General features: G+C 52.1%; 1 protein-coding gene across 1 annotated transcript in view; it reads left to right on the top strand.

Moving 5' to 3' along the window:
• ANGPT4 (angiopoietin 4) overlaps positions 1–12,132 on the top strand; it is a 43,515-nt gene that overhangs the window by 18,381 nt on the left and 13,002 nt on the right. Inside the window, exons 2-3 of the mRNA XM_048820316.2 lie at positions 9,332–9,487; positions 10,359–10,480. Coding sequence (XP_048676273.2) covers positions 9,332–9,487; positions 10,359–10,480 — 278 coding nt within the window. The remainder of the gene's footprint in view (positions 1–9,331; positions 9,488–10,358; positions 10,481–12,132) is intronic.

Below are 12,132 nucleotides of genomic sequence, written 5' to 3'. Positions count from 1 at the left end.
ACTGAGGTGCTTACTTAACACCATCTCGCCGGCAGACCTCAGCCCTGAGCTAAAGGGCCCAGCTCCTCCCAGTGAGGGAGAGGAATTCGGTGTAAAATCCTGAGCTTTGGTGCATGGACCCGCCAGTTTGCCCCAGCGGCTTTCAAAGGCAGGGATCTTAGCCTGCAAGGGTAGGATGGAAATTCACTCTCCAGGCTCAGTTTCTCTACTGTCTTCTCACCTCTGGCATGTGCATGAAAGAGCCTTTTAATGCATCGCAATATGGAGTTCCTGAATATCCTGAATACCCACCCATACCCCCTGCAGCAGGCACACAGCAGCGAAGTGGGTGCCAACAGGAACATTTTGCTTCTGTGATTTTACTCGAGATTTCTTTGTACAGGAAAACCTGCAGCGGAGCAAGAGCTGAATGAGACTGAGTCAAGTCTCATACTGTGTTAGCCGGTTATGGCTACAGCTGCCTGCTTAGAACAAGAAGTTGTTTCCATCCTCTGCGAAAGCATCTGAGCTGGTTCTGCAGTTTGACATGCAGACCTGGAGTGGTGGCATACACCCATTTCTGGTTCCCCAGCTCCTCCCTGGAGCGAAGCGTCAAACTGTGCCCAGGGTCAGAGTTTATACCTGTGGGCTGTTGGCCCTTCACTGAGTAGGTATTCCCCAGATTCCTGAAATAGACACCAGCCAGTACGTGTGCTGTCCTCTCCCCCAAAATCGCACCGGGGCAGAAGCCAAGTGTCTCCCCCAACTCCCCACTCTGAAATCGGCCATTGTTTCTGCCCCACTGGCTTTTTCCATGTGGACTTATTGTGCTTCAGCTAAGAGAACTGTTTATTTAAAACCCCAAACCAAAAACTCCCTTGCTCTGTGAAGCAACAAGATTAATGATGTGGTTGAAGGGACTGTCTCCAGAAATCATTCAGCTTCATTAAATGTTTTCCAGACATGGCTCTCCGGCTTCTCTTTGCTCCCTGGCTATAGGAAGCTTCTTCCTCCTTAGAACGTATGCAGCCTGGGGAGGCCTGTCCAAAAGTAGCGGTCCGAGAGGGCGTCCCAGTGGCCGGAGTTAACATCGCTCTGGGATTTCAATAGCTTCTCCAAAAACAAAACACCCCTTTGCTTGTGTCCCCAAGCTCCCCCCGCCCCGGGATTCCAACATCCCCTGCAATGGATATTTGCAGAGGGATATTTCAGCCCAACAAAGCAGAGAGCTGGGGCGGCTGCCAGCAATATTTCTTCATGTAAAAACAAGTGCAGAGGGCTCAAAACAGAGAAATATTTCCCTCACTGCAGCTGCCATGTCCTCTCCATTCCAGCAAGTGCCAGTGTAGCGCCTGTTACCAACTCCTGACTGGTCCCATCTCTTCCCTCGGGGTAATCCTTCCCCGGGGAGCCGAGTTCACTTGGTGTCCCCCCCTCTTCCCACTGGCTGGACAGGGACAGGAGATGGCCGGGTGACTTTGCCCAAGATCACACAATGAGTCAGTGGTGTGGACAGGAGGGCTGGTTCTGGGAGAATAAGACCCCATCTTCTGCCACCCAGCTTTTGGCCATTTTCAGACCTGAACTAGAAACAACCCTCTATTAAAGTTCTGTGATTTCACTCCCGGGTTGCAGCCAGGGCTGGAGGCAGAAGTGTTGAAATACTGCAAGCAAGGATACTCTCTCGCTGGTGCTGGGCGACTCACCAGGGCCCATTTTCATGGTCATTCCCAGGCCAATTTTGAGGACTCAAGAAGTCCAGAGAGTTTATCTGAGCACCTGAACTCAGCCTACTAGCAGAGAAAGGACAGATCTCGGTTATGATGCACCATGTAATTCTTCCTAGCTATCTGGCTGGAAAACTAATTAACATAGTCTCTGCCTCCCAGAGTCACCAGGTAGGAGCGGTTCTAAAATCTGGCCCAGACTCTACCAGGATGGAGGGGACTGCTGACTATGCTGCAGGGCTTGTGGTCCAAACATGTTGCACTTCACCCATCAAACTGCAATGACACAGGCAGGATCAGAGCCCCGGGAAAACTCCCATTCAACAAGTCCAGGGGAAATTTTCTAAAGCACAGATGGGAGTTTGGCACCTAACTCCCAGGATTACTATTCTTTATTTTTGGCATTGCCGTAGTGCTCCGGGCCCCGCGGCACCAGGCGCTGCCCAAACACAGCCCCTGCCCCAAAGATGATCTAAATAAATCCCATCGACTTTCAATTGATCTCTGCCATTGCTCTGCCATGAGAAGTGCGAACAGGACAAAGTAGGGCTGATCCACCAGCACCCAACTTTCCCCGTGTCCAGCGGACGTCCCTCATGGGTGAGGAGGAGGAGGAGGAGCTGGATGAAGCTAAACCCAAGCACAGTGGAGGCTTATGCTAATAGGCAGAGGGGAATATTTAGAAGAGTTTGCTGCCACCAGACCTCCTCCAGCCTAGGTCATCTGTCCCCAAGTTTTCAAAGAATCCTGCAGCATAGGGGTCCCTTTAGGCTCAGGGCTCTCCCATCGCATTGGCTGCCACGTGCTTTCTGCCGTCTTGTGGCTAGCTGGGAGATTGCATGCCGGCCTGTGGGATGACGACCAGGTCTCAGTCAGACACATGTTCATTACTGCCAGGCTTAGGTATTGCAATGCTGTGCAACTTAGCTTTAAAGCATCTGCCTGGAAAGAGCTGCATCTGCTGCAGAATGTGGCAGCTGGTCGCACCCTCGGCAATACGACTGGGCTCCCGAACTTATCTCACCCTTGGAGGAGGTTCACACGGCTGGTTCCCTATTAAACTCCAAGTCAGGTTTCCGTTCTCGGGCCTGATTTTCAAAGCCATCCAGGGACTGGGCTCAGGATACCTAAAGGGCCAGCCCATCTTCCAGAGCCTTGACTGCCCTCAACAGCTCTGCTCTGCAGAACCAATGGGAGATTCCTTCACAATACCCTGAGCCTGCTAGTCCCCCAGGCTATCCTGTCTGTGTGACTTTGCAAATCTGGCTCTCTCCCAAGAGAATTCCCTTTGCCTTTTTCATGAGCTCTGATTCCTTCCACACCAGGGTAGAATTCCCAGCTGTGACCACAGCTGGGTCGAACACATTTCAGGTTTTTCCTTCCCTTTGGCCTCGTAACTTTGTGTATGATGTGTCGCTTCTGATCACGTCCCCGCTCGAAACGTGCACCCTGGAATTCATTTGAATGGAAACCTCATGTGAAATCCTCCTAAGAATAGAAAGCATTCAGGAGAGGCATTTCCCCAACGGATTAGGAAAGAGGAAGTAACATCGGATTTTTATTTGTAGCACAAACTCCAACCTTCTTCCCAGCTTTAAAAAGATCACCACAGAGGAGTGATGCAGGCATCAGAGATGTGGCTGCACCCTCGTTCCTGGCTGGATCGTGTACAGCTGTTCAGTGTAAATGAGCTTCTTTACAAGGGGATTAAGAGATCTGTGACAGTGCTGGCCAACAGACAGACAGCAGGTCAAATATTCAGCATATGAACTTTCCACACTCCCTTCCTCGGCCCATAGCCAGCTAGAGAGCTGGGAATGACTCCGAAACTCACATGGAGATGAACATGTATGGAAACACGTCAAACACGCATGGAGACATGTATATTTCATCCATTCACCGGATGACACACATACATATGTGTGCGCTCAGCATGACGAGCGCCAGCGGTTTATACATGACTGAACTAGAGCGAAATGAACTGGAATGAGGTGCCTTAGCGCTGTCTAGCTTGGGTTTATTCACACTGGTCTAGGGACACCAATCTAGTTAAAAGTCACCCCAGCAAACACTCCAGTTGCCCCAGGGCAGTGTCTCTGCATTAGGGGTTGGCCCAAATATAACAACGCTGCTAACACCGGTGCCAGTTTCCCTGGTCTAGACAACCCCTTGGCTCGTCGAATGGTCTCCCAAGGAAGGTGGTGGAAGTTGATTTGAAAGAACAAGAGGAGACGTTCTGTACGGAATGTCCTGCACTATCCAGAGGTGATCGGGCTGTTTTGTCAGCTCTGAGTTCGTGTTTCCAAAATAGAGTCTGAGGTGGCTAGCTGCTTGATTTGCATATGCAGATAATAAACGAACTTGTCTTCCCAAAGAGGTTTGTAGTTATGTATTGAATGAGTTTCACCACACCCCCTTCTGCAGTAGGTAAACATTATTTCCCCGTCTTAGCAAAATGGCTAAGTGACCCACCCGGGGCCACACGGGACATCAGTAGCAAAGCCAGGTCTACAGCTCAGGTGGCCCCACACTCAGTTCTGTGTCTCTCCGTCCAGCTGCCATTGTTTGGTGAGGATTCAGGTGCCCAGATTTAGTGTCAGCGTTTGTGACGTTGGCCCAATCAGAGCCTTTCCATTTCCGCCTTCCATGTTCCCAGCCCCCGGCCAGCCGTGACTCCTGCCACTGCTCCCACCTCACTGAGACACAAAGCAAAATATCCCGGATGAAACCCTGGCCCCATTGACTCAATGTGGGGGTTGCCACTGACTTCCGTGGGGCTAGGATTTCACTGCAAGTGTTCAGTATCTTCTGTCCGGTGAGGCCAAGGGGTCACTTTAGAGAACTGACATATTTATTTTACATTGGCAAAGACCATCCAATGCATGCGGGGCTGGTGTCACCTGATCTTGAGTGGCTAAAAAAAGACATTTCCCAGCTGTTCCCAGAGCGATTTCTGTTTGTTTTATTTTCCCCAAATAGATCAGTCACCAGTGAGATGCAAGCCAGTGGCTCCCCTCCTGGAGAGTTGCTGTTCTCCCCTGCACCAGAACCAGGGCTGCAGTGTGCATGACGCAAAACAGAGCAACCCTCTGGGACTTCGCTCAGTCTAGCTCTCTATGGCGTGTCACTGGATCCGAGCGCAATAGCGAGGGTCTGCCACTCTGCATCTGCTTAACGGATGGGGGAGGCGGGGACAGAAAAACTCCCGCCTGAGTGGGGCAGGGTGACTGGAGGGCACTTTGGCCTGCTTGGGGCACATGCTCTGGGAGGAGTGAAGAGAAGAGTGGGGCTGGCTTGATTAAAGAACAGGACAAGAGGGTTGGGGAAATCTAACCGGCAGCTTCTCCCCATTGAGCTGTAGCACAGATTACGCCTGGTCATGTCTAGATTGGTTTGTCTGGTTTTTCTCTTTAGACTTAACAGCGCCCGGCAAAATGGAGCCCTGATCCCTGACTTAGGACTCTCGGCGCTACCGTAATACAGATCCCAAATAATTACTAACAGTGATGGCGCTTGTTGCATAGCAGCCAGTTCTGACAGTGCATTATCTACTGACATCCCACATCTGCTGTATCTACTTCCGTGAGATTTTTGAAAGGAACCCAAGGGAATTGGGTCCCCAAATCTCATTGAATTTCAATGGAACGTGGGTACCTAATCCCCTTAGACTACTTTGAAACCCCCAGTGACAGGCATTTTGAATGCACCCCTGGGTGTAGAACTCCCCTCCAGCCCTGGAAACCCTGGCGGGCCAGTCCTCCTGGTGATTTCACAGCACACACTCCGCCGGGTCCTCTCCCGAAGTGACTTTACGAGCATGTCCTCTCTGGTGAGCCACGCCCGGGCAGAGGGGCCTCCCCCTGCTCCTGGCTCAGCCTTTTATCCCAGCTGGTGAGCTGATTACCTCGTTAACTCCTTACACCCCCTGCAAGTGACTGTGATCCCCGCTGTCCTTCCAGACCAGTCAGACTGCCCAGCTCCCTTCCACGCTAGCCAGACTCGGTGCTGTGCCTGTTGTAAGGGACCAGGCTGCAGGATCCTAAAAGGGGTCTGTTTAGAGCTGCCAACACCACCCTGTCACAGGTGTCTAAGAGCCAAGAATCACTAAACAGTAGACAGGGAGAGATTGTACCATCCCCTGCCTGTCAGCTCAGCTCCCAGTACTTTGATGTCATAGGTGTCCTTTTCTCATTTCCACTTCTTCTCCTATCTTCTCTTCATCGCCCAGGGCAGAGTGATCAGGGAAGGTTTCTACCAAGAGGTCGCTGGTACATTGCGCAATGAAGATGGGAAAGCCGAGGGTCAATCCCATTTCTTACAGTCTTCCACAATGTAAATAAGTGTACGGTGGCCCGGCTGGGTGGCTCCCTCTCACCTCCAAACGCCTACAGAGAATCTCCTTGAAAAAAAGCCCCAAAATCTCCTTGGTAATTTAAGGCAAAATCCAGCACTTCCGATCAAACTGGAAACGAAAGGGTGAAAAGCAGAGAGAACAGTCTGAACTGCATCTCCGAGCTCCAGCTACACAATGGTCTTCTCTTGTTCTCAGATCACCAGTGGAGGAGAACAAGCAACATAAACAAAACATTCCACACGCCGCTGGCAGGGAGACAAAAATAAAATATACCAACCTCCTCGCCCTAAATAACGTACGTTTAAATAAAGAGCGTGTCTAGCCCTGGCTGGTTTTCTGGTCATTTAAACCGTGGTGATCCAGGGAGCAGAGCCCTGACTGGGTACAAAAGCCAAGGTCTTAGCAAGCACTTCTCTTTCACATGTCTACCATGTGCCATGTTTCAGCAAAGGTCATCGAGGCCCTTGGGTTCAACGTCAGCCACAGTGAGCCCTTCGGCTGGCTTCTCACTGACGCCCCCCCACGCATTATTATTGTTGTTAGCATTTGTATTGCAGGAGTGGCCAGCAGCCCCAACCAAGGTCTGGGCCCCACTGTGGTAAGTGCTATAGAGCTTAAATTCAGCCAGCTTGTCCAGAGCAGAAGCTCCAGTAAATATTTTCAAACCCATGGACCCCCAGCATGCCCTGTGGGGCAGAAGCCCAGAGCCTCGGCACCTCCTGCAGGGCTGAAACCCCAAATCCTGGCGCCTCCCGCGGGCTGAAGCCCCGACTCTCCGGGAAACACTTGGTGAGAATTTACGCCCTGGTGTTGTACATAGACTGAATAAGAGACAAGTCCTTGCCGGCAAAGAGCTCAGACTCTACATACACGAGGCGGATGAAGTGTGGGTGGTGCAGCAGAGACCCATTCGGTATGTCTACACAGCAAGTCTCAGAGCCTGGGTCGCCAGACTTGGTCTCCCGCACTACCATCAGCTGTGTAATGTTACGGCTCTGACGCCCGGGGAGGGAGGGGGGCTCCAGACCCCAAGCTGCAACATCCACACCACTGTCTTTAGTGCAGTAGCCCAAGCCTGTCGACCCAGGCTCTAAGACTCCTTACTGCTGGCTGTGTAGACGGACCTACAGGGGGACGAGACTTGTCCAAGGTCAGCCAGGATAGAACCCAGATCTGAGTCCCACGCCAGTGCCCGAGCCACTAGCCCAAGCTGCTTCTCTGTCCACACACGTGAACACCAGTGGGGGCATCTCCGCAGAACTAAGCCAGCAGAGTAGTTCCTGTCGGAGCTGGGCACAGTCAGCAAAAGACAAAAGCAAAAGGGTGGGAGGTGAAATTCTGGAGCTTCTGCTCATCTGTGCCTGGAGAAGCCGCCTTTTATTTTAATGTTGTGCGACCCCCTGTTCTCCCAGCTCTCTTCAGGAACACTCTCTACCTGCAGACATTTGGTTTAACACACACATGCGGAGGCATGCCGGGAGCCCAGTCCACGCTATTCCCGAGTGATCGGCGCAGTCCTGCTGTGAGTCAGACCCATTCCCCTGCAGCAGGAAGCTGTGCTTTAAAATTGGATCTCTCTCTTTTCTCTCTCTCTCTCTCTCTCACACGCAGGCTGGATTGTTTTTAAAAACTTGGTGGTGGGAGAGGAAGGGGAATCACTGAAATATCATTAGACAACCTGGAAATAAACCCTTCTCCCAGGGACCGTATTGAAAAGATAAAATAATGAAACAAGCAAGACGTATAGGGAAAGGCCATAAATTCACGAAATCCGGGTGTGGAGACTGCTGATGGAGCAGCACGGGAGCCTTGAGGACTGAAATCCCTGCCCAGCCCGCAAGAGACAGTGGCCCTTCCTCGGTAGAGTCGGTGAAGTGGTGCCTCCGTATGGCCGACCCCAAATGTTCAAATATCATGAGTCAGCCCCCTGCCCCCGAATCATGAGAGTTAAAACATCGTCCATTTGGTGAGCTCTGTCTGTCTTCTGGCCTTTGCCGCGCTAGGGTTCCTGTTTCCCAGCGCAGCTGTGCAAGCTTAGCTCTCTCTCAGCCTGGCCAAGCAAGCCTGTCATTTACAGGGCGGCCAAATATGAACTGCTTCGGAGAGCCCAGAATCACTGCAGGTGGCTACCCAGGCCTTGGTCTAAAGGTCTTGTGAACGCAGATCCAGCTCTCTTTCCAAGAACCCCTGGGGATGCATTTGCATAAGTGGACTTTTGTTTTCAACTCATGTTTCTGAATTGCCCCACTCGAGATGGGGAGCCTCTGGCTCCAGCCGTCCCGAGAAGCAGGGATGCCATGCCGTGAGTCTGCCGTAGTAGCAGGACTCTGCACCAGCATCACACGATGCCAGGATGGGGCAAGGGAGAGCCCAAGGAATCTGATATCTCCTGGAGAATGCCATTGCTGGTATGCTTCCAGCTTTCCACAGGCTTGTCGATGCTGGGCCGGGGCCCCAGCTAGTGCAAATCAGCATAAGCTCAGCTGTGTGGATTTCAGTGGAGCTGGGCTGAGGAGGGTCTGCCCCACGTGAGTTTCACGTGCATCACATTGGTTTGTGGGGGCCTGAGCTACAGATTTGCCGAGTGCCCACAGTGCCAGATGAAGCCAAGGACAGCCCCAGGCCCTCCGCACATCTGATCCTGCATCCATCGAACCCCGTTACCGATGTTCCAAAGGCATGGAAGAGCAGAGCCTTCCAGTGTGTCACCCGGCTAATGCAGAGTGTGAGCACGGGCGGGATGGGGATAGATCTGCGATCACAAGTGCACATTCCCTCATTAGTGCAGAGAAGGGGCCCTTCTTCATCACTCAGATTAGTGAGGGGAGCAGGGCAGAGAGAGGTTTTAAGGACACAGCAAGTCTCCAACAATTCCTGAGCCAGAGAATCTTGGTGAGATTAATTTCTCCAAGGGGACCTCCTCATGCCAGTAGGCCAGGCTGCGGCCAGGACACACTGTCCTCCTGATAAACATCAAAGGGCAAAGTGAGTTTATGCCAGGGTGAAACGCTTGCAACAGCCCCATGTTCTCTCCTCCCCAAGCCACCATTTTGACCAGTAACACCAGGGCTGGCTTAACACCAACTGGACGGCAGGGAGTCGAAGGTGTTTCACCGGAGACGGGGCTGGGAGTGATTTCACCAGAGGGAGGGAAACATTGCTGCCATAGAATGAAGAGAGGGAGTGTCTGTGGCAGGCTGGGCTGGGGATAAGGAGAGCTCTGATACCATGTAATAATAACAGACTGCTTCCCCTCCCTCCCCTGATCTAGCTGGAGAGCTACGTGCAGATGAATGTGAAGTCTGAGATGGTCCGGATCCAGCAGAATGTCGCTCAGAACCAAACAGCCGCCATGCTGGAGATCGGTACCAACCTCTTGAACCAAACGGCGGAGCAGAGCAGGAAATTGACGGTTGTGGAAGCACAGGTACAGCAGGAGCATTCTGGGAAACAGCTCGTACCAGATACACACATGGCTGCCCTGAGGGAGACACGGGGCCTGGCTCTAATCCAGCTCTGCCACTGACTCCCTGCGTGATCGTCCTTGGGCAGATCACGTCACCTCTTGCCTCAGTTTCCCTACCTGTAAAAGGGGGATGATATGTCCCCAGTCTTCCAAAGGAGTTGCAAGGCTTAGTTCAGTCACATTTGTAAAGAGCTTTGAGCTGCTTAGATAAAGGGTGGGGGTGAAGTGAAAGCCATTTTATGTGGCTCCCAGGACTTTCGCGTGGCTCCCATCTGCAGCGTGCAGGATTCGGATGGCCAGTGGGGCAGATCAGTCACAAAGAACTCATGGCTCACGTGCCTTATGGGTGGGCTGAGATTTCTAAAGGGATTTGGCTGCTCAATCCCCATGAAAATTAATGAGAAGGGAACATCCAAAGCCCCCCACAGGGCTCTGACAGTCCCACTCATGGAGCCGATGTGGTCCATGTAAAAGAAGCAGAGACCATGGGTTTTGAGTGCAAAGTTTTTAGGCTAGCATGACCAACAGGGATCACATAATTCATCCAATCAACCTCTGCTCCCTATTACTCCTATGGCCCGCTGTGTTGGAAAGACCAGGATATGCTCTCCTCCACTGCGGCCAATATGCATGATATGACATTCTATTGGCTTGAATGGATGCTCCATCTAAACTGGTTTCCCTTGGAGCTGGTGTAGTGCATCAGTGGTGAAATATCATACCGGGGCTGGTAACGCTGCTGAAAAACCAGGGGAGGTTAAAGTGGGAGGGAACATTTGGGAGATAGAAGAGGGATCCCACTAATTATTCTTCCCAACTGCTCCTCGGAAAGGTTCTGAACCAAACCGCACGAATCGAGATCCAGCTGCTGGAGAATTCCCTGTCCACCAACAAGCTGGAGAAGCAGCTGCTGCTGCAGACGAATGAAATTCACAAGCTGCAGAACATGAACAAGTATGGTTCTCAGCCTCAGGACCACTGAGGTTTCACTTTGGTTCCCTTGACCGACTCTTGTCTCTTTAAGATGTTTAAAAGGACGGTGAGGAAGGAGGGTCTTTTAATCAGCAGCAGCTCTCAGGGGTAAACGCTGACATTTTATGGTGACCTCTGTCAGGGTACAATTATTTTCAGGACCGTGTGGGAACCTGCCCCAGATGGCTACCGTGTCCCAGTACCTCATGCAGTTCCTGTTGGTTTTCCTCATGCAGTTCCTCTTCCCCTGCTCAGGGTCCTGCCCCACCGTGGCACCTTGTGTGCTCCATGTGCTCCCATGTTCTGACTCCCGTGTGACGTCCGTGCTTCTTTGCTTCCCCCGGGCTGGAAAATGCAATGATTTCACGTGTTATGTGCCTCGCTCCCTGCTCTCGGCTTTGGGTTTGTGGAATGTTTGCTCTCGGCTCGCTCCCGGACAGTCTCACTGGGTGGGCTCGGCGCCAGGGCGGCTGCTAAAGGGGGGCCGCTCAGCATTTGCCGTCCTGGGTGGAGCTGTCTAATCTTCATCTGCTGCGGCCGCCGAGTCCCTGCCAGAACCACCGAGCTCCAGAGCTGGTAGAGCTGGGGGTCACTGTTGTCTCCTTTCCGTATGAGAAAGGCCCAGCTGTTGTCAGGACTTAATCCCTGTCCTGGAGCTGGGGGTAGGTGGGTCTATCGTCCCCCTGGCCCGAATCACCAATGAACACGGATGAGAAGTGGGGGGGCTGGTGGCACTAACAAGATCACTAGAGGGGAGATTTGCAAGATAAGTGAGCGTTAGGCACGCATTTCCCAGGCACTTCCAATGGGAGTTGGGCCCCACTGCCCTTTGGGCCTTTGAAAAACTGCCCCGAACAGAATAGCTATCCCAGAGCGGGGCAGGGCGAGGCCAGGCAGAAGGACAGAAGCTTCTTACGGATTCCCAGAGGCAGCCTGAGTGGGTTCTAGCCGTATTCCCGGCTTTAAGGGTAGCAAATATCACAGGAATGGGGAATAGCTTTAAAACCAGAACGAACTTTTAAAATGCACCCACTGCGCATGTTATTAAACAAGCCACATGCTGGCCAGCTCCCTTGGCTGCACCGCTGCTCCATTCTGAACCCTGCGGAAAACGACCTGTCGGTCCAGGGTTTTGTACTTTGTTCATCACCTCTGGCAGGTTGATCTGAATAGTTTGAATCCTGACGTAAATAAAATGAGTCACCAAGACGGATTAATACACGTGAGCTAGTCTGTCCACTACTCCTCGGTGGTACCTTTCCATTGCCAAAGCAGCAGGCAGAGATTTCAGGGCAGGAGCCCTGTGAATCAGACCGTGATCTGGGGCTACAGCAGCAGCCCCCCTGTCAGATATTAGCCCTTTCACTCTGCCGGCATTTTAAAGACTGCTCACTTCCTGCAGCCGCTTTGTCAGTCAGGTAACATGGTGTGAGATAGGATGATATGTGATCGTTCTCTGCACAAGCTAATGAGCAAGGATTAGAGACACATTTTTTGACATGACCAGCAAAAACCGCACACGCAAGTGGACTTTAGCCATGCCTATTAGCTAGCTGGACACTCATCTACCAGATTTTGAGGGTGCAAATCTCTATTTGCATGGACAACATAGCTCTGGGAAGCCAGAGCACTAA

This window comes from Caretta caretta, chromosome 13 (assembly GCF_965140235.1).
Source record: "Caretta caretta isolate rCarCar2 chromosome 13, rCarCar1.hap1, whole genome shotgun sequence".
In the NCBI taxonomy this organism is placed as follows: domain Eukaryota; kingdom Metazoa; phylum Chordata; order Testudines; family Cheloniidae; genus Caretta; species Caretta caretta.
Note: the sequence above shows the minus strand (reverse complement) of the source record. Positions and strands in the feature narration are given on the sequence as shown.